Source organism: Talaromyces stipitatus, genomic scaffold (genome assembly GCF_000003125.1).
Source record: "Talaromyces stipitatus ATCC 10500 scf_1105507295541 genomic scaffold, whole genome shotgun sequence".
Classification (NCBI taxonomy): Eukaryota; Fungi; Ascomycota; class Eurotiomycetes; order Eurotiales; family Trichocomaceae; genus Talaromyces; species Talaromyces stipitatus.
In genome coordinates, this window is record NW_002990115.1 from 2,169,117 (window position 1) to 2,191,822 (window position 22,706).

At 46.8% G+C, this 22,706-nt stretch overlaps 10 protein-coding genes across 11 annotated transcripts, besides 2 other annotated features; 4 read left to right on the plus strand and 6 right to left on the minus strand.

The window, feature by feature from the left end:
- Positions 1-4: 4 nt before the first annotated feature.
- Positions 5-2,088, minus strand: TSTA_031320 (C6 finger domain protein Acr-2, putative). The gene is made up of 2 exons (XM_002480261.1): positions 1,550-2,088; positions 5-1,495 (listed from the first exon to the last, which is right to left on the minus strand). The coding sequence occupies exons 1-2, from the start codon at positions 1,962-1,964 to the stop codon at positions 183-185; spliced, it is 1,728 nt and encodes a 575-aa protein (XP_002480306.1). The 5' UTR covers positions 1,965-2,088; the 3' UTR covers positions 5-182.
- A 779-nt stretch (positions 2,089-2,867) lies between these two features.
- On the plus strand, positions 2,868-4,781 carry TSTA_031330 (uncharacterized protein; the record flags this gene model as incomplete). Its single annotated transcript, XM_002480262.1, has 2 exons — positions 2,868-3,353; positions 3,417-4,781. 2 exons carry the CDS (start codon positions 2,868-2,870, stop codon positions 4,551-4,553), a joined length of 1,623 nt encoding a protein of 540 aa, XP_002480307.1. The 3' UTR covers positions 4,554-4,781.
- Positions 4,782-5,937: 1,156 nt separating this feature from the next.
- Positions 5,938-6,422, minus strand: TSTA_031340 (uncharacterized protein; the record flags this gene model as incomplete). Its single annotated transcript, XM_002480263.1, has 2 exons — positions 5,938-6,160; positions 6,328-6,422. 2 exons carry the CDS (start codon positions 6,420-6,422, stop codon positions 5,938-5,940), a joined length of 318 nt encoding a protein of 105 aa, XP_002480308.1.
- Positions 6,423-7,892: 1,470 nt separating this feature from the next.
- Positions 7,893-9,023, plus strand: TSTA_031350 (glycosyl hydrolase family 88, putative; the record flags this gene model as incomplete). Its single annotated transcript, XM_002480264.1, has 2 exons — positions 7,893-8,186; positions 8,310-9,023. 2 exons carry the CDS (start codon positions 7,893-7,895, stop codon positions 9,021-9,023), a joined length of 1,008 nt encoding a protein of 335 aa, XP_002480309.1.
- Positions 9,024-9,110: 87 nt separating this feature from the next.
- On the minus strand, positions 9,111-11,099 carry TSTA_031360 (DNA repair protein Mus81, putative). The gene is made up of 2 exons (XM_002480265.1): positions 10,957-11,099; positions 9,111-10,902 (listed from the first exon to the last, which is right to left on the minus strand). Exons 1-2 carry the CDS (start codon positions 11,046-11,048, stop codon positions 9,144-9,146), a joined length of 1,851 nt encoding a protein of 616 aa, XP_002480310.1. The 5' UTR covers positions 11,049-11,099; the 3' UTR covers positions 9,111-9,143.
- Positions 11,100-11,644: 545 nt separating this feature from the next.
- Positions 11,645-13,903, plus strand: TSTA_031370 (uncharacterized protein; the record flags this gene model as incomplete). The annotated part of the gene is made up of 5 exons (XM_002480266.1): positions 11,645-11,947; positions 12,004-12,213; positions 12,268-12,779; positions 12,836-13,063; positions 13,114-13,903. The coding sequence occupies 5 exons, from the start codon at positions 11,645-11,647 to the stop codon at positions 13,901-13,903; spliced, it is 2,043 nt and encodes a 680-aa protein (XP_002480311.1).
- TSTA_031380 (nucleoside-diphosphate-sugar epimerase, putative) lies at positions 13,885-15,226 on the minus strand. The gene is made up of 2 exons (XM_002480267.1): positions 13,968-15,226; positions 13,885-13,917 (listed from the first exon to the last, which is right to left on the minus strand). Exon 1 carries the CDS (start codon positions 14,968-14,970, stop codon positions 14,011-14,013), a length of 960 nt encoding a protein of 319 aa, XP_002480312.1. The 5' UTR covers positions 14,971-15,226; the 3' UTR covers positions 13,885-13,917; positions 13,968-14,010.
- Positions 15,227-15,718: 492 nt separating this feature from the next.
- Positions 15,719-18,169, plus strand: TSTA_031390 (C6 transcription factor, putative; the record flags this gene model as incomplete). 2 transcript variants are annotated; one of them, XM_002480268.1, is made up of 4 exons in its annotated part: positions 15,719-15,839; positions 15,893-16,025; positions 16,080-17,176; positions 17,240-18,169. In XM_002480268.1, the coding sequence occupies 4 exons, from the start codon at positions 15,719-15,721 to the stop codon at positions 18,028-18,030; spliced, it is 2,142 nt and encodes a 713-aa protein (XP_002480313.1). In that variant the 3' UTR covers positions 18,031-18,169. The 2 variants fall into 2 exon arrangements, with proteins under 2 accessions (XP_002480313.1, XP_002480314.1); XM_002480269.1 differs by having other exon boundaries at positions 17,247-18,169.
- A 429-nt stretch (positions 18,170-18,598) lies between these two features.
- Positions 18,599-19,437, minus strand: TSTA_031400 (uncharacterized protein; the record flags this gene model as incomplete). Its single annotated transcript, XM_002480270.1, has 3 exons — positions 18,599-18,795; positions 18,925-19,064; positions 19,352-19,437. 3 exons carry the CDS (start codon positions 19,435-19,437, stop codon positions 18,599-18,601), a joined length of 423 nt encoding a protein of 140 aa, XP_002480315.1.
- Positions 18,711-18,751: a sequence feature (CT-rich).
- Positions 18,941-19,021: a sequence feature (CT-rich).
- Positions 19,438-19,981: 544 nt separating the features above from the next.
- TSTA_031410 (clathrin-coated vesicle protein (Bud7), putative) lies at positions 19,982-22,494 on the minus strand (the record flags this gene model as incomplete). The annotated part of the gene is made up of 7 exons (XM_002480271.1): positions 19,982-20,230; positions 20,283-20,657; positions 20,709-21,667; positions 21,726-22,006; positions 22,074-22,198; positions 22,266-22,395; positions 22,472-22,494. 7 exons carry the CDS (start codon positions 22,492-22,494, stop codon positions 20,063-20,065), a joined length of 2,061 nt encoding a protein of 686 aa, XP_002480316.1. The 3' UTR covers positions 19,982-20,062.
- Between the last annotated feature and the right edge of the window lie 212 nt (positions 22,495-22,706).

Below are 22,706 nucleotides of genomic sequence, written 5' to 3' on the forward strand. Positions count from 1 at the left end.
GTTTCAGAGTGAACTTGTAAATGGCTAAAAAATAAGTCTATGCGAAATCGACTGCAATATATACATGTGTAGGAGACTATTAACTCAGGCTTGTCGTGGGATATCCTCCCATAACTTATAGACATTGAAAGTATGTGCGCCCCGAAAAATAATCATATGAATTCCATAAGAAAAAAAAGCCATCATATAAATAGCCAATCAGTACTCGACTGATCAAGTTCCTGGATCCAATCGAACCCTTCATCATCTTCTTCCTCCTCTTCATCAGGGAGTCGATCGGCAGTCGCCTGCCGTCTCTCATCCTGTTTATCCCACATAACCTTCAACACACAAGCAGCATTCTGCAAATTCAAACTATAAACTCCATTCCACAAGAATCCCAAAAGCCGTAAGGTTATCGCGCGTTGTTCGCGGGATGAACTTTCGGCACCGGCTATGAAAGTAGGCCATATGAGACATTTGAAATGTTCGTCTTCTGGTGGGATGGAAAGGAGGTTTTGGATAAGTTCGGTTTCGACTGTTCGTCGACTTCGTAGTATAGTATCCGTTGTTGTTGTTGTTGTCAAGGCGCAGTCGGATGCGAAAGCGTTTGTTTTGGAGAGTACTCTTCGAGCGTAGAGGTGGACTGCCGCCTTGTAGGCTCGGGCGAGAGCGAGTCGTGCGGATAGATCTGGTAGAGTCAGATATGATTGCATTTCCTCGGCCCATTCGCGATCGTCAAAGGAATCAATGTGGCGCAGGACTGCGAGCGGTGATTCGGCTCGAGTCGCTTCTCCAGATGGAGACAGGAATGATAACGAGTACTCTGCTGTCTTCTCGTCCGATTCAGAATAGCGCTGTGCATGAACGAAGAAGATCACGTCTAGGAGATAGGCTGGACAGCCGACAAACGCGGTCTTTTCAAGGCGTTTGAGCACGGCGGAACCCATACTCGGTGAAAAAAAGGGCCTGGACAGGACTCCAGGTCTCGCCAGAGTTGAACCCATAATCTCCGTTATCAAACAAGAATCAATCACGAACGAATATATCCCGTCTGTAGTGGGGATTCGGTTAAAATCCGAAAATCTGCTTTTTAGTATATTCTTCGCTCCTTCAAGGTGATACATCCAGGATGTGTTGCCGGATTCGATCACATCAAGTAGTATCAAAACAAACATGGCTGCAACCGTCCGGTCATCAATGCGTGTCGTGGAATGCGACACTTCTGTAGATAACTGGTGTAATGCGCGCTGTTTTAGTCGTAGGAAATGTTCATATACTTTCCTATCTCGGGGTTTCATGAGTGACATTCCTGCTCTGAGCGATGATTCATCACCCGCTGCTGCGTTGATAAGGGATCGTCCGTAGTCCTCGGACTTGTATATGAATTGTAATGCCCCGATAGCTGCCAGAGAATCCGCTAACACGGGAGACCCGTTGATGTAGGGGATTAGTTCGCGGTAGGGGTTTCTGACCTCATCATATAGAGCGAGGCAGCGAACGCTCAAATGATTGACTAGCTCGATTAGATGCCTTGTATAAGTCAAGAAGCGTAAGAAGCGTAACTTACATATATTTATGTAGAATCTTGAGGTCTTATTGACGTCTTGGAATAGCGGGTCGACGAGAGAGTACATGGGAGTTTCTGTCTGGTAGTGTGGAGAGTGCTCCAAAGCGCCATGATGTTGATCCATTGCAGAATCTACATCCCCATTCACAGAATCGAACGGTAACATCGATTGAGAATGCATTCCAGCTCCGGACGACATAACGAAGGAATTGCCGCTCGATTGAGAAGGACCAGATACATCATCAAAGCTCAGACCCATCATCTTTCCACGACTTGCGACTCCTCCCTTAACCCATACCAAGGGCTTCTGATAACCCAAACACTCCTTGCCGGCATTGCGGCACTTGCGACAGGTAGGAAATCCATTGTCGCAGACAATTCGACGTCGGCGACAAGTGTAGCATCCTTTGGTCATGATAAGGGCCGAGTCGATTACTGCTGTATTGCAATCGACGCCATCCCAGATGGACGGCACGAATTATACACCCTGCTATGAAGCTGTGTCTAATAAGCGAGAGTTCAGTGCGAATGCTTATTTTATTGTCAGGTTGTTGCAGTTGAGTCAGTCAGCGATGGCGAGTTGCCATTGACAAAGACGGCGGGGCCGGGAAATCTCATTGGCTGCCTCAGGCATAATATGGCGACTAAGACCGCGGCCGGGCTTGCAATCCTCTACGCGCACGTGCCTTTTGACTGCATGAGTCTCTTTAGGGAGATACTCACATGCTCTGGATAGTTCTCATATCACATCAAGAATTTCTTTTCTTCTATCAGATACCTTGGCAAAATGTTAGAGTTGGCATCCAAATCAGGACTAGTCGGTATCGCCACCTGAGCTATTATGGCCTGAGGCCTGTTTGCGGCAACTGACCAATCACAAACCATAAATGTACTGTACACAGCCTCATGTGCCCCACTATTCCGCATTAGCCGCGAAACACGCAATCATAATTGGCTGAATGCAGCCCTCCCATACATTTCTCGGATTTGGTAAACTTCGTCTGGAAATCCTCCAACGCGTTGTCCGAGCCGAGTCTTGTTTTGACCTCTTCTTCTGTCGCTTCATCTGATTCTCGACCCCGTTGTATCGTGTGTTTCGCTTCTACGCACGCTCGCTCATAGTCTCTCGCTTAGCGAGTGCTTCCTTCGACGCGTCTTCCAGTCTGCTCAGGAGAGCGCAACTGCGGGGAAGCTGGAGTCACATGTGCCAAGGTCGTTACGTTCTTCCGTCTTCTGGTCTTTACTTCCAACAATCCTAGTCTCGTGTCTTGACGATGCCTGAGTAAGGAGACTGGCGCCCTTACTCAGATAGACTTCGATGGCCATGGTCTCCTATCCGGAAACAGTTGACCGTACACACGCTCCTCCTCCAGCTTCGTCCTCGTCACGTCTCTCACATTCTAGTCGACGGCATCGCCATGGTCGGTCGCATCACGGTGGATCTTCGTATACCGCGCAAAATGAATTCCCAATATTTGCGCATACGGGTGACGTCGAAATAGTCATTGCAGCAGGAGGACAGGAAAAACGATATTTGCTACATCGTCTTATCTTATCGCAATGCTCGGGCTTCTTCGAAGCAAGTACTAGTGAGGAATGGTCGCGTTCTCAGGCCCAGGCAGAGTCAGCCAGCGCTGCTGTCGATTCCGATCCTAGTTTGCAGAGCATTGCTGAAGATGGTTCCTCTATTCTGTCACGCCGGGGTAGCGCGCAGGGGTCGTCTATGCCGCCGAAGCTAAGATGGAGATACGAACTCGACTGGCAGAATAAAGAGTCGGACGAAGATCCGATCTTGGTTCAGAAGGTTTGTTTCAAATAGAACAACACACATCATCTGTGATTCTAGCATGCTGATCTGATATGATAGCCCCCGACGTCCGATCCGATCTTCGCAGTACAGTCGTCATACTCCATCCCACCACCTCAATCGATTACAAAGCCAGTTGCACCGCGAGCAGGATTCTTTCGATCTGTAGCCAACCTCGCCGGCATGCAATCAGCTGTGCATATACCTTCGAATGCCGTGGTACCGGATGCACAGACGCATCCACTTATTCGCGATTATGACAACCTCTTTCGGATATTCTATAATTTCGCACCGATCTTGAATAGTGTGAATATTGCTACTGCATACTCGGAATGCAAAGCTTTGCTCGGGCTGGCGGACATGTATGATGCGCTCGGGGTGGTTGGGTCTCGTATCGACCATCATTTGCTCCGGTTTTCGTCTCGATTATTCAAGCAGATTGCAAAGTATCCCCCGAGTTACCTCAAGTTGGGTTATTTAGCTCGCAGCCGTGTCATATTCACGGAAGCCCTCATACATGTGGTTGGACAATGGCCAGCGGCACAGGCCCAGCTGAATAATGGTTCATTCTCACCCTTGCCTGATACTGTTCTGGATTTGATCGAGGATAAGGTTGATGACTTAGAGGATCTCAAAACTCGAATTGATGCTAAATTGTTCCGTCTCACCTTGACAACGTCTCGAGGTGAACGCGTCAGTCCGTCTAATGCGTACCTAGACTGGCTTGCGGTTTCTCTCTTTCGACAGTGGTTTGTCGAGAATACAACACCACCGCCGGCACCTATATTGAAGAATTCGGGAGAGAGTCGGTCTGTTTCCGCCAGTGCTGACACTCGACGCTCCGCTGGCACTCCTATCCCTTCAGGTCGCGTCTATAGACTTATTGGTTCGTCCTCGTCAGAGGCCTATCTGCCTCACGACGAACTCAAACGATTTCTCAAACTGAAGGCTTCATCTACATCTGAATCGCTCTACACGCGCGATAACTTCAAGCGCTTCGAACGTAAGATGGATGAAATCAAGCGCCTAGCACGAGAAGTAGTGAAACCTCTGATAAGAAACTTCCTTGAGCTGGACCTCAAAGGAAGTGATCACAGCGGAGGCTCCGGGGGAAGCGGAGTTGGAGACGGTGGTATTGGAGGTTTACCGTATTTGACATGCACTCGAATTGAGGAGGCCGATCTTCCATGGAGATAATGATGCGCTGGACGCATTAATATGATTCCTTTTTCTGCTACGACGTGATTTTGATGATTGATGTTGATGAAATATGATATCCCGGTTGTTATGGTATTTTCATTTTATGTTTACAGTCTGGTTGCTGCCATGACGATTTGATTTGATTTGTTACTTTCATAATACAACTTTGAAGTCACGCATATATACCCACAGGCAAGCATTGGAACATCAGATGTAATAGTTGATCCTGAAATATAGTATAATCAAATTCAAATGCACAGCTAATCCTCCCTACATGTAGCCAACCTTATGGCGTAGAATTTGTTTTTATTAGTGAGCTTAAGCCGTCTAAGGGAGGTGCCGCTGTCCACCAGAGCGCCATATACAGGAATCGAACCTTGCCTAGGGCCACTCCCACCGGGATAGGTTTTGGATGCCGTACTAAGGTTGGATGTATATTATTGGAAACACCCTACCCTTAGCGGTGTCTATTGCTTTCTAGGCCTTCCTCGCTACTATCCTAATCCTTGCTGATTTGGTGTCTATTCTTTATTTTTAGGCACCTCGGACCCCGAAGTACCTTAATAGAGATGGGGGTTTGCTCCCGAACCTTAGTAAAGACGTTAATGTTATAATGTCTTGTCCTATATCTTTCTGAGATATATGGGGTACGCTCGGCTATAAATATTTATCCTTATTGCCTCTTATAGGTGATCTCTAGCTGCTAGTGGTGACTACTAGCTTACCTTATGGGCGAAGGATCAGGATAGGTAAGCTTTGCATAGTGACCACGCCGCTGTTTGGTATAGCACCAGCCAGCGTAGAGAGTCAGTTCCTGGTTTGCACGAACTTATGCGCGTGAACACTATAAGCTCGTCTAGCGTGGAGGGGGGCGAGATGTACCAGCCCTTATGACCCGATTAATAGACATAGCGAAAATGCACATTCCCTCAGTCAGTACGACCCTCAAAGGCATGAATCATATTTGGATCACCACCAACCTGTCGGAATGATATATTCATGTTAGAATGAAATCTTGGTTATGGCTTGAAGAGGGGCTCTCGAGGCTTAACTTACGGAATTAGAAGATTCTGAAAGCCAGAAAATATACCGTTCGACCAAAAACGGGGCACCGTTAATGGGGTGGTAATTTATGTGTAATATAGGCATATTTTCTGCCGACAGATTCTGAGCAGTCCGATTAACGATCCATGTTGAAGTCAAAAGCACAACAATAATATAAGCCCCAAGCACATAGAAAGCAGATGGGTCTGCAAACCATAAAGTGCAAAGAAATGATAATGATATTGGCAAAGCTCCCCAATCCGCTGGTTGGTAATGTGGTAAAGACTTGAATGGCGCAATAACACCATGTCTGCGGATCAAGAAGGGTTTCTTTAACTTAATAGGTACGAAAAGTCTGGTATTGTAATATCGTACGATCGCTTCGTACGCGCTCGACCATGAGGTGTTTCTCTTCTTCAGTGAAGTGGTTTGTGCGCATGGGTGAGTCCGGCATGACTATGATGAGGATGATGCCGTGCAGTACGGAGATGGCCTGCCAGGATTTGATGGTGCGATTGTTTCCCATCAGGCCATCATATGCTGTATCCTCCAAAATTTTCCTGCAAGTGTTTTGAGTCTTTGACGAGGGATGAAGAGATCTCTTTCTGCTGTGTTTGGGTTACTAGCACGACCAACAAATTGCCTAAAAGGCAAAGTTAAGTCTCCCGAAACATTAGTCATATTATTTTGGCGACTGATGATGATTTCTTGAATTAGATGAGCAGACCTGGGTCTATTTCGAGTAATCATAGCGGGGGTCTGCGTATTGTTGATTTCCCAGTGTTGGATAGTAAAATGAAGATTGTCTCGGTTAACAGACATTGTAATGAGCCAGTGTTACCGTCGAGCCTCTCGTTTCAGTCCAGCCTCGAGCATCGATAGCTAAGCGTCTGGCAGAGTCAGATAATCAAATTTCGAAAATAGCTTGAAGTCGTCTATTTTGAGCCCTAGGCACCCGACATTCATCTGCTCTCTTTTCCAATTCCCATAAGTGGTACCAAGTGAATCAACCTCATTGGTAAGGTTCATTTTCAAGGAGTTCTTCATATATGCAATGCTCAAATTCTCTTATACTAATTCATGGGCAGGGCTAGCCATGACCTTAACAACTAGAATTCGAGTGATCGTATTGTAGCAAAATCGAGCAACTGAATATTCTGGGTAGGAATCGTCGCTAAGCTTAGAAGCCTCGCTTTTTGGAGCTTCAGTAATCAGAAGGAATCGTTCTCGTGTTTTGTCAGCATATAATGCTAACTGGCGATCGTTTAAAAGGTTCCGCAACTGTCGATAGTTCCTGAATGGATGAGGATCTAGTCCTTTTCGAAGCTGCTCCAAAGGCTCCAGGAATTCTCAATGACAGATGCTTGTGTGGATGAGATGAGAATTCCGTGATAGTTAAAATGACCAGAAGGTAGTTCGATAAGAGGAAGTCACCATTCCGGTTGTTGCCATTTACGGTACGGTTTAGTTCGCGTCACATGACCTGACAGAATGATAAAAGATTCAAATGTACCTAGAAGAGTTCGGACAGTAAACAAGCCTGCAAAATTAATACATGCTGCATGGTATGCGAGAACAATGCCCCAGCAATTGACCCTCGCCCCAAGGCACTCTGCTGAATGACCCGGTTGGCTGGGTATTGGACAATCAGCACGGCGATGTAGATACATGTCGTGAGCCGGAAGTACCGTACTACAGTAGAACCTGGCCATAACGAGAGGAAGGCCACTCCATATTTCCACTATTATCGGTTTGGATGAATATAATTTGGAACTGAAGAGCATGCGATCTGTTAATACTGAATTGGATTAATAATTTGGAGGCGCTCTTCATCTCTAGGTCAAACTCACTTCTGGATATATTGACCTTGGTCCCGAGAGGTATTCTGTTTCGTTATAGCCCACGGACCCTATTTTGTAGAAGCCGGGGAAGAGGGGCTCAGCTGTCATAGTTCTGCCAATAGAAGCCTCCAACTGTAAAAGACGGAAATGACTTCTCCAGGCCAAGAGACTGTTCAAGCCAAATCGATTGAAACAATCATCTCAAGCGGGGATCATTGTGGCGTGGGATTCGAGACGAATCTGAGTTGGTGGGGGAGAGGAGAGGGAGAACTCGGGGTAGTGATACCCCGGCCTCGGTAGATTGGTAGACCCTTCTATAAAAGAGGGGATTAACGTGTTCACCAACTAGTTTAGCTAGCGCACTTAGCCCTTTTCTTCATAATCTTTTTGAATCTGGGAAAAAGAGATACCTGATAGTGACCGATCTTTATCAACACCGTGGGTTACAGCAATGTCCGCCTCAAAACCAACAGCCGCAGACGTCCACAGCGCAATCAGACTCTTAATTGACAATCTCGTAAACATCAAAGATGAGACAGGCAAATTCCCGCTGTATCTAGAAGACGGGCGCGTGATCGACACCAAATCATGGGCTGGCTGGGAATGGACGCACGGTATCGGTTTGTACGGAGTCTGGAAATACTACGAGATGACGGGAGACGGATCTATGCTGAAAATCATCGAAGATTGGTTTGCAGCTCGATTTGCCGAAGGAGGGACAACCAAGAATATCAACACGATGGCCGTGTTTCTCACGCTTGCATATGTTTATGAAAAGACTTGAAATATGGTTTATCTGCCGTGGCTCGATTCATGGGCCGAATGGGCAATGTATGACCTGCCGCGAACAAAATACGGTGGAATGCAGCACATCACCTATAACGCTGTGAATTCGCAACAACCATGGGATGATACTTCGATGATGACTGTTTTACCATTAGCCAAGATCGGAAAACTGCTAGGTCGGCCAGAATATGTGGCAGAAGCTAAGAGACAGTTCTTGATTCATATCAAATACCTATTTGACCCTCGCACCGGTTTGTTTTTCCATGGGTGGGAGTTTGATGATGCAAAAGGTGGAGGACACAGCTTTGCACAAGCCCGATGGGCTCGTGGAAACAGTTGGATCACCATTGTCATACCGGAGATCCTGGAGTTGCTTGAATTCGATATCAATGATCCTATCCGGTTACATCTGATTCATACATTGGACGCACAATGCGAAGCTCTAAAAAGATTCCAACATCCATCGGGATATTGGCGAACATTGATTGATCAAGCGGACAAGAGTTCATACGTCGAAGCCTCCGCCACCGCCGGATTCGCATACGGCATGCTCAAGGGTCAACGTAAGCGATATATAGGCAATCAGTATCGCGGCACGGCGGAAAAGGCAATTCAGGCGGTACTGAGTGCGATTGATTCGCGTGGAGAGCTTCAAAATACCAGTTTTGGGACGGCAATGGGTCATAGTCTGGATTTTTATAGGGAGATTCCGATCACCGCAATGCCGTATGGACAGGCTATGGCGATCATGGCGTTGGTTGAGTATTTGAGGACGTATAGTTATTTAGCATGTTGACTGCTTAGTAAGTAGATCAATAGAAAGCACTGCGGAGTGGATGAAAATAGAAACAAACGTCCACATCTTGATAGTAAAAGTTGAAGGTCGCTCGCAGTAAAATTGCAAGACCAAAAGAAGTTATTCCTTCTCGCCCCAAATTTCAGCCACCTTTCTACTCAGAGTACTAGTGATCCTCTTCCTCGCAATTAGATTCCCCATCTTATCTGTGAGCATTTTTTCTTTCGCTTTCGCGGCTTCCTGAGGATTTGTCGCAGACGAAGAGACTATTTCAAAAGCTTCCATAAACGCTCGTGGTGTACGCCAGTGTCGTTGTATTTCTAATGCTTTATCTCCAGTAATGCCTCTCGTACACATGAGCATTTTGAGGAATACATCTCGTAAGGTTAGAGTGTCGGACTTGGATGTAAGTGCTGAAAAGGTTGAGAATGATACGCCGTAGGTTGTGGTTTCGGAGGACCTGCCTGACCGAAGTTCGCGAAGGGTCGTAAGGTATGATTCGGAAGATGAGAGGTTGGAGCTAGGAATTAGGGCTACTGATTTCGGTTTGACGCTGCTACGGCTTGGTTGACTCGATCCCAATGAGGACGCTGGAAGAGCGTCAGTGCCGTACATTTTGCGAAGAAGAAATGTCATTCGCGCTAGGTATCGTATAGTGTCGTCCAGGTTCTTCGTCTTCTTGACAAAATAACCGTTGACAACCTGTGTTGATGCAATGGCCGAGGCCACAGCGTCCTGGTAGTTCGGAACATTCCCACTTGCATTGGCAGACGAGTGTGAGACGGCAAATTCTTCAATAAGGTAGACCACATTTGAAATACCGCTGCGACGAAGTCGAAACTTCTGTTCGTGGAACCGTCCATCTTTTATAGAGCCGATCAGATCATCGAGTCTTTTGCGCTCTACAATCCAATCCAACATCACCTCGTCGCCTTCTTCGCCGTGTCGAGTTAGATAGTCTGGCTTTGTACATTTAGCAACCCACATTGCATCGCCAAGTTCAAGCGCTCGCACTTGGGTTGTGATGCCTTTTGCTTCCAGCTCTTTTGATATGTAATCTCGATCATTTCTAGCACGAACCTCGCGGGAGTCTAGTATGAGCTCAATTGTGAAACTGTTCGGCGGTAAGATGATCGGTTTTGTATGGGTTGACGTTTGAAGCCGAGGTTGATCTTTTCTTCGTGCAGCGGGGTCTGGGTCAATATCATCCAAGACCTGGATTTCGAGATCGTCGTCAAGCGAAGTGAAAGCCCTGTCGTTATTCTGGAGCGTACCATTTGGTTTAGGAATACTCGGTCCGCAAGACAGTGTCGGTTGATTTCCTAGAGGTAGGCCCACCGCACTTGTGTTTCTGATCCGCCTTGCACATTCCCATCCTTCTTCTGTGAGGGCGTATTTTTTCAGAGGTCGTCCATGTTCGTAGACAAGCTCCTTTTGTATAAGCGTCTTCATCGAGTTCCATGCTGTATAGAACTTGGTAGGATCACTAGGAGCCGTAAACGACGAATCAGAATGCGGTTGAGCGATTTCAATTAGTTGCGCTTTGGATATTCCTTGCAACGAGTTTTCGTCCATTGTTGACAGACCCAGTATCAAAGCGTAGGCTCCAGAACGCAAAGCAGGGACGTATGGTTTGGCTTTCTTGACTTTTTTGGCGGGCTGGTCTTGAAGCGGAAGGTCATCTCCGGATTGTCGTTTCTGACTTTTCTTATTATTTGGTAGTTCCGGCATGGGTAAGCCATGTTGCTCGCAGTACTCCTTGAGCTTTTCCGTGAGTCTGTCGCAGAGTTTGGGCCCTAGGCCGTTTAGTTGAATAGCTTCTGAAGGATGACTGAATTCTAAAGGACAAGCTTTCATCGACTCGTAGGCTTTCTTGTAGCTGTAAATAGTCAATACAGAGATCCCATAGACCCGCTAGGGATATTAGACTAACACTGTGAAGCCTTTTGAGTTCCGCTCTCGTGCCTGGTCAAGCCATTCCTTGATCCAGCCCAGGAGGAGTGGATTGGCACATGTGTCGGCCATTTATTTAGATGCGAGGGCTCACTTGTCCTCGTACCTGTCTCCGAGAGTGTCAGGGGAAGACGTATAAAGGACTTCGCGCTACGCGTAAAGCGAACACGCTAGCGATAAGGTCACGTGATGTGCAAACTACGTCATATTGAACGTCTTTTATAAAGCAGAGATAGAACATATTCTTCAAAAATAACATCCTGATCGAATTGATGTCAATCATTGAAGGTTAGAATGCCTTGCATCATGACTCATGAGGTTGCTGAGTTGCGTTGCACATAGTATGATATATCCTGAAGCTATATATACCATTGGCCGATCTCCTGTCTCTGTCAATTGCAAGATTTCAGATCGGGACCCAGATTGATCTCTAACCTGCAATATGATTTGACCATTATTGACATTAACATCATAGGAGATCTGAGAGCTATTAACCAATATATTTATATTGAGTCAGGGTTCACAGATCTAACTTAGGTCTTGTATAGTGATGATGTCGACCCCTTGCCCACTATTTCTTGCAGATATAATTATACACTTGCACCCATTCAAGATCATATTTATATTCCATCAATCAATTCAATTCTCGTGAATGGTTGGTATCTGTCATGGTATCGGAAAACGTCACTCCCGCTACAGCCTCATCCGGCCAGCGTCCGACCAACACCATAGGCAATGTAACAGCCGACATCAACAAAGTCGACATCATCAAGAGTGAGACCGACGCCCCAACAGATAGTCATGCTCTAGCGCACGCCGAGGTGGAAGAAACCAGCTTGATTCGCAAATTGCCAGGTGATGAAGCCACCTCTGACATTGGCTGGCGACAACAGCCGGACGAGTTTGACGAACCCATTATCGTCGGAATATCGAATGAGGATTTGTATATGTTGATCCGACGATTTAACAAGGTATGTTTCTAGCTTAATGTATAGTAATGATGAGGACTGACAACATATCCTTGCAGCAAGTATACCATGTTAGAGCTGCGTCTACGCTACCTCTTGATAACTTGGATCTCAACCCTGTCGATGACGAGGAGTTCTCCCCCGACAAGCTCCGGTCAAACATTGAGCGGCTGTATATGACTGTTATTGTTGGGTTGATGAGTCTTTGGAAACACATTGTTAGACTCAGGTCATGGCGCGAACAACGACGCACAGCTGTTTTTTGTGCTGTGAGTAATGATCGCTCAAGGCATTGGCAAGGTCATGGCTAATGTTTACAATAGGCTTATTTTGTAGCATGGCTATTGGATATTATAGTGCCTATGATTCTGTCTGTTGTCATCGTCTTGATTCTCTATCCATCGAGTCGCTCAATTCTCTTTCCCCCTGCGCCTATTGCGCTGGTGGATTCCCAAACTGGCGGTGTCCAGAAACCAAGAGCCGGCGTTCTCGGATCCAAAGATAGTCTCACGGGTGCTCCAGAACGATATCGTGGCGAGGCAGTTGAGCAAGAGGCCAGTAACCTAGTCAGCAGCGTCGCCGGCGTTGCCATAGGAAGCGCAGCAGGAAAACATGACCCAGCAGTCCCTGACGATGCTCCCATGGAAGATAAAGTTCCGGATGTGACGGATGTAGCTTCTCAAGTTGGTGATTTACAAGACTCTGCAGGTGGAGGCATTCCATCTACGAAACATGACAAGACGAAGAAGCCAATGTCGGATGCTGTCTGGACAAAGATGAAGCCAGTGATGCACATTCTCGGTGATATAACTGATACGTACGAACGGTTTGGCAAGTATGTTTACCCGGGCGTCTTCCACATATTTTTTATAAGGCTAAACAGTTGAACAGCGCGTTGTCTCCAACTACACCGTTCCCAAAATATGCAGCTCGGCTCAGACTTGCCGCTATTCTAGCTCCAATGGCCTTGGGTTCGTTCTTCCTAACTTCTTACGTGGTCGTCAAAACCAGCGGATTCATGTTCGGTTTTGTATTCTTTGGAGACCCAGTGCTCATCAGAGGTGCCAAGTACCTCAATCGCCGCTTCCCACGCTGGCAGAAGGTTTTGGAACTTAGAAAGTCAGTACATCTATTCCCTCTGATCATACATTTATACTGACTGTACATAGTTCTATCCTCAAAGGTGTACCGACCAATGCCCAACTTACCATCACCCTTCTTCGTCTCGGAGAGGTAAACGGAACACCAATCCCTTCACCTCCAATATCCCTCGAACAAGCACCTTCAAAGCCCGCATCTGTTCACGAAGATATTCCCTTGGACGCATCTCGAGCCGAAATTGAAAGTGCTGTAAGACCGGATCCGATCATGACCAAACAAGCCACCGAGCCAGACGCTACCAACGAGAAAGCCAAGAGATCCAAAAAGAAGGGTTTCCTACCTGCCATGGTCCGATTTTTCAAGGGGACAACTGCTACTGGAATTGAGACTAAGCTGGCTACATACTATGCACTCGCCACTCTTGGTTATCGACACGCAAAGAATCATCTGGGCATTCTTCCCAAGAAAGGTTCCAAGGCAACGCCGGGTGGACCTGTGGATTTCCAATGTCGATATCAGGGTAAGAAGGGATGTCTTGTAATTGACTCTAGTAAAGAAAAACCTGTCCTATTCTTCACCACCGAACCTGGTACCGAGCCCCCAACTATCGAGAATGCAAAGAGGGTCCTCTTCGCCATGCCTGTCAGGGATATACGGCATTTGAAGAAATTGGGTGGAATGGGCTGGAAGGGGAAACTTGTTGTTGGATGGGCAGAGACTGAGAAGGAAGTTATTGATGGATTGAGGATTATAGGGAAAGATCCGAAGCAGAATTTCCATATTACAGCCATGAAGACGAGGGATCAGTTGTTTAATCGTTTGGTTGCTATGGGAGATCAGGTGTGGGATATTTGTTGATTGACTGCATGATTCTTGTACATTATTTTAGTTATGTCTATGATTGATGGATGTATCTACTTACATGGAGCTTTTCCACCATTGATCTCGTACGACCTGGTGAAATGTCAACTCTCCACACTCTCTTTAAAATCCCTAACAGCCTGCTCAAACGACTCATCCCTCTGAAACCCCAATCCAATAGCCTGACTATTATCAAACCTCGTCGGCCACGAGTACACAATCCTTTTAATGACCGGATCTTCCTTTTCCTTCAGCAACCCCAATTTATCCTTTCCGCCTACTTTCTCCAGTGCATCCATCATATCCTGAATCGTCACACAGATCCCTGGAACATTGATCTGGCGAATATGAGGCGGCACACAATCTCCCGGTAAAGAGAGAGTAAATATCAAATTCCGCACTAGTGTCCTAGGAGAACAGAGCCATGACTCAAAAGATCGATCTTCAAGAGGGATAATTGCCTCTTGTCCATTTAGGGGTTCCCGAATCATACCGGATAAAAACGAAGATGCCGCTGCAGTTGGTTTCCCGGGTCGCACTGAGATGGTAGGAAATCGGAGCGTGAAACCCATAATAAATCCTCGACGAGTATATTCATTAACCAATGCCTCGCATATAAGCTTTGCTGCGCCGTAGGATGATTCGGGCGTTGGTATAACCTCATCCGTCACGGTCTTGGGTAGAGGTTGACCGTATACAGCCTGACTAGAGGAATAAATAAACCGTACACCTGGAGGAGCTTTCTTACGGAGAGCTTCGAGTAGAGCACGAGTTGCGTCGACGTTTGCTTTCATCCCGAGCTCAAAGTTGGCTTCGGAGCCTGAGGACATGATTCCGTGGAATGCGTATACGGCATCAGGGGCGGATTCATGGACCAATGTCTCGAGGTTGTCCGCTACTAGATCGGTTTTGATGATTTTTGCGTTTTGGGGGTATTTTACGCCGGATTGAATTGGAGGGTCAACAATGTCGACGAGAACGAGTTTGTATGCAGGGTCGTTTAGAAGTTCTGTTGCGAGAAGTTGGCCGATGAATCCGGCGGCTCCGGTGATGAGGATATTCATTGTTCTTGTTTCAAATGAGTCATATGACAGCGTGTGAGATGAGAGGAGATTGGAATGATCTCGAGTTAAACTTCTCAGTGTAAGTAGACCCTGTTGGCATGTTGCTATAAATCAGTAGCACCCCACGCTGTAAAGGTTCCCCTCATATTTGCTCCAGATTGTCTCCGCATTAGAGCGGCCCCGATTTCTCGGAGTTGCTCCGACTTTACTTTCTCGCTCACAATACCTTGCCTGTGCTATTTGTATGAACTCCAATAATGTGTGTGATCTTTGACGCTGCAAGAGATCTTTCTAACTTTTATGTGTCGAGTCGTAATGTCGCATGGTCCATACTTGGGTGGATATTCAGCTGTCCGGTCGCGAAGCGAAGCTTAGCAGTTCAGGGTCTCGGACTCGGTGAATTGCATGATATGAGCCTACTTGCGAATCAGCCATATGCTTCAATCAATTCATGACCTGACATGGGAATATTGACAGCGTATAAATGTAACATCGTATGAGTGGATGGAGGAAGTCCGGGGTAACATATACTAGTAAATTACTAGCGCCGGAGACTCGGACAAATTGTGCGTGATAATATCATTGATCGACTTCTTTCTCTTTATCTCTTGAACAAGGCTCCATATCGATGATGCGCCGAGTATCGTGACTCGATTCGACAAGCTTAACCCTTTTTATTCTTCTGAATAGTGATAACACTCGGTTGCTCTGACGGCGCATGGCGATGTGAGCCCGCTGATTACCAAGCATGTCAACAAATGCTACGCCACTCAAGCGATCCGCCGTAGAAGCTGGGTTGGACCAGGATGATTCTGTCATCGGCGTCGAGACCAAAACTTCAGTGCCGAAGGTGTCGAAAGCTCGTGCCTGTGCGTGTACTTAAACAGTCCGTTAAATTGTTAAGCGCTAACTATCATACCAGGCGCCGAGTGCAAACGGCACAAGATCAAATGCGAGGTGAAGCCTGGCGAAACAAGTTGTACAAAATGTCTCCGCAGTGGAATCAAATGTGTTGTCAATGACTTTTCGCAGAAATTTGTGGATGACGATTTAGCGTGAGTGATGACTGTCTGATAGAGCAACAACATGTAAGGCTAATTTATTGTTAGATGGAAGGCGCAAGCAAATGCGACTATACAGCAGCTACAAGCTGCTGTCTCCCATCTCCTTCGTCACAATAATCTTCCTGAACTTTCAAGCTTTTCCCCATCGGAAAGTAATGCAGACCGGACACCGGAAGCTGCAGTCACTCCAAGTGTTCGACTGCCGTCTCAAGACCAGAAAAGATTGAGCGTACCAGCAGTTAGTTCAAGCGCTGCTATCGGCGGACAGATGATGGCCAGAGAGACTTCCCAGGACGGGAATTACGAAGAGCCGGAAATCGTTTCAGCGCCGATGCGCAGTCTGTACGAAGTAACAAAGCTACGGAATTTCGGAACTCATATGACTGAAAAGCCCAAGTCCACGTTACTGGAAGAAGACTTCATCTCGCGGGGATATGTATCGCTACATGAAGCGGAGGAATTGTTTGCTTATTTCAGTCGGACGATGAATCAACTATTATGGGGCGGTATTGTTGTTCCTCATCTAGATCTGACGTCGGTACGACGAGCGTCGACCTTGCTTCTGGCTGCTGTCCTAACGGTAGCTGCGTTACATATACCGAATCGAACAGAGACGCTCAATACCTGTTACAACGAATACGTGTCGCTTGTATCTAATATGGCATTGACCCGGTCACATACACTAGACGATATTCGCGGGCTGTGCGCAGGCGCATTCTGGCTGCCGGACCTTAGTTGGAAATTGTCTGGACATGCCGTTCGGATCGCAACAGAGATGGGTCTGCACCAGAGCTTTCATAAGATGACTCGCGGCTATGCGGATCAGTATCACTACGAAAGGGCTCAACTCTGGTATCTGCTATACGTGTGCGATCATCATTTCAGTATTGCATATGGAAGACCTCCAGTGATCCACGAAGATAGCGCAATTAAGAATAACGAGGTCTTTTTACAGTCTCGATTTGTAGTTCCGGGAGATATTCGGTTGATGGCACAGGTCGCTCTCTTTCTCATTCTGACTGAAGCATACCACACATTCGGCTCTGATGCTGAACAGCCGCTTAGGGAAGAAGACTTTGGACAGCTGCGTGTTTATAATGTAGCGGTTGATCAATGGCGACTTCTTTGGCAGCCTCGATCAGGTGAGCTTCTTTTATTTCATTTTTATAGTTCTCTTGTAGTGGATGTTTGGCTGATTCAAGCAGCCGACAGCCCGTACGTCCGTACTTATCCATCCAAAGGAGTGGTTCTGCACTACCATTTCGCCAAATTTCAACTTAACTCGCTCGCTCTTCGAGCTTTATCACCAACAAACACACCAGTCTTCTCCATGGATCGCAAGGAATGCGCCAACACAGCGATTTCAGCAGCCATGTCATGTCTAAACATGTTCCTCGAAGAACAAGACGTTCGCGACGCGATTGTCGGTGTCCCCATATTCACTCACACAATGGTCACATTTTCAGCCGTATTCCTACTCAAAGTCGCCGTTAACTGGAACTCGGCGTATCTCAATATTGACGGTCGACAGGTTCGGCACACAGTTGAAAGAGTGATTGAATTAATGAACTGTGTGAGCGCGGGCGAACGACATCTCACCCGCCATATTGCGCGTGGTCTTAGCAAAATGCTTGAACGGTTTAATGCTTGGGAAGGCTGGTTCAATAATCATCACAATAGCAACGGCAAATCCTCCGTCACAATGTCCCTCGGTAACAATGCTGGAGGTACTACGAACGGCTACGATGACCCAATGACTTCCACTGGCACTACAATCGCTAATAATGCTGTCCTACACACCTCTTCATCAGTAGTGAATACCGATAATAACAGCACCAGCGGGAGAAGACGGTCTATACCAGGAGGCGCGAATGCGATGGCTCAGGGGCTACCACCGCCAGATCTTATTTATACAATGGTCGGAACTTATGGATTTGGCTTGGATGAGCAGTTGATGGATCCTACTATACCGGGATTTGAGTATATGTCGCAGTAGCCCTCCTCTTGGGAGTATTTATATGATATTAGCGAGAAACGAGTCATGCATATTGGCGTTTATATAGAGGTTATCGCGGCTATTACTGGTTTTCGGCTTATCTTATTACCGAAGTCGTCTTTATCTAGGTCGTATATCACCTAGGCAAGTCATGCAAGTAAGACGTCTAGGATCTTCAGTAGTCAGCCTTTAGGGCAAGACAGGCGCTACCTAGTATCAATCATCACTAGGCTGATCTTCGACTGAAACATGACCATTAGCTAAGAGTAGTAAATATCTGAGATATATCAACCTTTGTTTTCTTAGCTCGTTCTCCTACTAGCTCTACATATGCGACAAATATCGGTCAAGATGCGGAGAAAGACTACCATTAATATTTCCACTTTAGGGAAATGTCGGTGACCGACAAACCATCTGCTTGGTTATTTCTAGATATAGAAAAAAAATTAGATCCATCTATCACAAGATCAGATAGACTGAAATCTGCGCGACCTAGGTGTTGAGAGATACACGAGATGATTGAGAAGAAGAGATAACGCGGTATCCGATGAGACGATAAGTTAACTCATCACTCTTCACCCTCAGTTTCCTCAGACAGATCATCTTCCTTGGGAACTTGACCACCTTTAGCCTTCTTAGCGGCTTGAGCTGGACCGGATTTGTCGGCGGTATCGTTTGCGTCTTCCTCTTCTTCCTTTTCTTCGCCTTCACCGTCCTCTTCGGCTTTGCTGTCATGGGCGGTTTTGCGCTTTTTGGGTGCTGGGGCTGAGTTGATTGTTAGTTTTTAGTGGACTTAAATTTCAATAGGTTTCATAAAGACAGGGTGGATGGGGTGGATGGGGCGGATAGATCGATGGTGGTTTATGCGTTGCCTGGCTGGAGTATGGGTCTTACCTTCTTCCTTGGTGGTTTCTTCTTCTTTTTCTCCTTCTCCTCCTTCTCCTCCTTCACCTTCTTCTTCTTCTTCCTCTTCCTCTTCCTCCTCCTCTTCACTATCATCATAGTCGTCTCCCTCGGCATCGGAGGATTGGTACCTGCCGAGATGAGATTAGTCAGTAATCACGATGCGATGAACATGCTAGCCCGGGGGTAGATCAATTGAATAAATAAATAGTAACAACGAAATAGCAATTTTATATTATAGAATCCTGATCGCGTAAAGTATGCGACGGGGATACCGAGTTCGTGATACCGGCGACAGAGTATGGACGCAATGACGACAACAAGGGAGAAGACAATAAATGCGCCAACAGGTCGCAATCGCAATCGCAATCGTAAACGATAAACCACCATCACAAAACCAAAACAACGAAGAACTTACTCTTCTTCCTCTTCACTTTCATCACTGGGAAGAGCTTGGAAGTCTTCCTCCTCCTCGGCGTCTTGCTTTCTCTTGCGCGTCGACATGATGGATTACGTACTGTGAACTCTGGTTTCCGGGAAGTATACTAGCAGTGAATGAATAGATAAAGAAATTAATTTGAGACGAAAACGAGACTCAATTTGGTGTCTTCAGTGAGTAAGGATGTAGCACAAGGCTGGGATAGTGTAAGAATTGGGAAAGGAAAGAATAAATAATAAATAATGGGGGACGGCGAGGGCGAGATTTAAGAGTCGGGGGTTGGGGGCATCGGGGGGAGCGGAGTGCGAGTAATGGATTTCAGGTAGGTTTACGTGACCAGAATGTCAACCAGCAGGGGATGAAAATTACTAAGCAGTAAGAAAGTTACAAAGAAAGAGAGAGAATTAATTGATCATTCCAAAAAGACGAGGAAGAAGGGGAGGAGGGGCTGCTGCGTTCATTAGGGAAGGGTAGTGGCCTTAGCATTGAGGAATCAATCAGGCACGGGACTGGCGCTGCCCTAACCTCGAGATCGGGTCACGTGATGGACTGCTTGCACGTGCTCTTATTATTCTTGGAGCAGAGAGAGGAGTAAGATATCTGTTCGTTGTATGCATGATTGAATATTATGCTCACATTAGAAAGAAATCGAATTAAAATATGTAAGTACATTTATACCGACCACACATATCAAACATCGCTGCCAGTGCTGCGAAATGTAGCACAAATCTGGCAGTACTGATGCGTCAAATCGAGCACAGGTTGCGGCAAGTTGGTCGCTTGCACAATACTGCGGACTTTGACCGCGCCTTCTTCTTCAATGAGTTTGCGTACTAATAATAACAGATCCGGAGAGAACTAGACGTAAAATTCAGCATATCAGCATCAGGAAACGAGACAGGAGACTTACTTCTGAATACCAGCGGTACTGCCAGGCTATCAACCGGATCAGCGCATTGAGCATGCCTCGTGTATCACCTTGCTTCTCATACAGCTTCAAGATACCACGCATAGCCTTGGGCGAGAACCGTATCGATAGACACTGTCTGTATGCCTCAATAGCCTCGTCAAAATGATGGAGTCGCTCGGCCAGCTCTCCTAGTATTTCCCACTCAGTCGCGGTTTTCTTGTAGTCAAGCGATTGGTGCCGTGACTGAGCCATCTCCGATCGCCATATAGTATAAATGCGAAGGTCTTCGTACAAGACCATAAAAAGATTATCCAACCACCGCTCACACAAGCGTTTGTTCTGGAATTGAGCGTAGTCGCCATGTGAAGGATCCGGCTGTAGATAATTGTTAGTAACGTATTCCGCATTCAAGTGAGGTCTATTCACATCTTCGTTTCCGGACTTGACGGTTTCCGAAGCTACAGTGTGTTCGGGTTTTTCAATCGTGCTAGCTTCCGTTGGCTCAAGATTTCCAATTCCATTCTCAGTGCCGTTTGGTCGATCGGAGTGATCCGCGCCCGTATCGCCATCATCACTAGCCGTGGCTGTGTTAGGACTGGCAGGTGGATGAAGTGCGACGGTGCTGGCGTTATGCGAGTGGCTGGGTTTGGTTGTCTGTTGCCGTTCGACTCGATACTCTTCTTCCATCACAAACACATCACTTCGAATTTTCAAAAGCTGATCCCAACCGATAGCAGCTGCAATTTTTGTGAGCAACTCATAGGCCTTCAAAAATGTTCCCTGGTAACCGGTAGCATGCAGCTTTCGCAGAGACGGATGTACAAAGTCATGCGGGTCTCCTTGTTTGGGCTGGCCTTCATCAATTTCATCCAGGGCACTTTCTGCTAAAATTGGGAGAAGGACTCGCGACGGAGGAGGCATTCGAGGAATATCTTTATCTTGATATGTGAACATTGGACATGAGTTCAGAGTAAGAAGCGCCAAGTCCCACTGCTCCAAGGCGACATATACTTCGGCTAGTCGAGCCCATGTACTGAATTCGCTGGGCGCTGCAGTAACACTGCGCTTGGCACATTCAAGAGCAAGCTCTCCTTCACCCTTGCTGAGACAGAAAGCCGCTTGACAGTCCAAAAGCGCGTAGTCCATGGGTACATCCTGCAGAGCATCGTGCATAAGACGAACAGCTTGCACTTCCTCGTCTGCAGAAATGAGGACCCGCGCGAGAAGGGAAGATACTTCGACATCCTTTGTTCGCAGCTTCTCAAAGAGATTGATACCTGACGCATACCGACCGGTAGTGTGTATATACTTGAGAAGGCCCGAGGTCAAATGATTTGCGACAGTATTGGGTACTTGTGTTTCGGGTTCTGAACTGAGTTGTCGTCCTGTGCAACATACATTTTTAGTATCGTTGAACACTGCATGCGGCACGGCACGTCTTACCCATGAAAAATAGTCTCTCCGCCGCCTCCAAGAACTTGTGTTCCATCTCCGTATTCGTCACCGGGTTGAATCTGCGCACCCCGACAATTTTCTTGATCGCGTCGCCCGTGCCGTCGTCTGCGTACGTGTATGACCGCAGAACTGCACAAAGAAATGTCTCGAGCCATAGAGCATCTGTCGCAACCCGTTTGTCTCCACGCTCATCGATACAATAGCTTTCAAGACTGCCGGGAATTTTAACCTCTACTCGCATATCCAAATGAGAAAAGGCATTATAACAGCTAGAGAGTATGTTTTATCAGCAAAGCTTTTCGGAAAACCAACTGACATTGCCATGGGATCACCAACCAGTAGACCCCTGAGATCACCTTATTTTGTTTATCAACGGGCGAATATGTAAGCGTGTTAACGTATGCGGCGAGACTGGCAGAGGACGACGCATCGATGCCTGTAACATGGTGATAGACACCGGTCTGCAAGATTTCTCCATTAATCCCATGTGATCAACCGATCGAGGTCAATTGTATGATACAAGCATACCTGGCGCGTTGGATTGGTCTTGGATTGCTTAACAAGGTAAACCAGATCCGGAGGTCCTAATTCTCGTAGATTTTGCAGCGCGTCCGTGCGAGCGTCGACTGCGGTAAAGACATCCTCCTCCTCATAGATTCTATACAAACAATCCTCATTAGCCCATTAGGCCATCCGGTTTTCTGAGGTTGAGACGATAAGAACAAAGTACGTACTCAGGAACAGCTGGGAGAACCATAATGCTCAGGGCTCAAGGACTTATAATAGTCCGAACGACGCGCTCAAAGAATCGAGGTCGACGAATACTGTAATAAGGGCCGCAGAACGCACACGACCCTCAGACAACCAATAGGCCGGGTCGCAAACTGCTGAGCTGCAGTCGCAACACAAAAGTAACGAGGGATTGATCGGGCCGCAATTGATCGGAGCGTTGGCCGAGTGTTTCTCAAT

Bases quoted from the DNA above. Each gene is read 5' to 3' on its own strand.
- TSTA_031320 (XM_002480261.1), bottom strand. From the start codon at position 1,964: ATGACCAAAGGATGCTACACTTGTCGCCGACGTCGAATTGTCTGCGAC. The intron at 1,496-1,549 runs GTAAGTTACGCT...TAATCGAGCTAG, and splicing joins AAGATTCTACATAAATATAT to TCAATCATTTGAGCGTTCGC.
- TSTA_031380 (XM_002480267.1), bottom strand. From the start codon at position 14,970: ATGAATATCCTCATCACCGGAGCCGCCGGATTCATCGGCCAACTTCTC.
- TSTA_031360 (XM_002480265.1), bottom strand. From the start codon at position 11,048: ATGGCCGACACATGTGCCAATCCACTCCTCCTGGGCTGGATCAAGGAA. The intron at 10,903-10,956 runs GTTAGTCTAATA...GACTATTTACAG, and splicing joins AACTCAAAAGGCTTCACAGT to CTACAAGAAAGCCTACGAGT.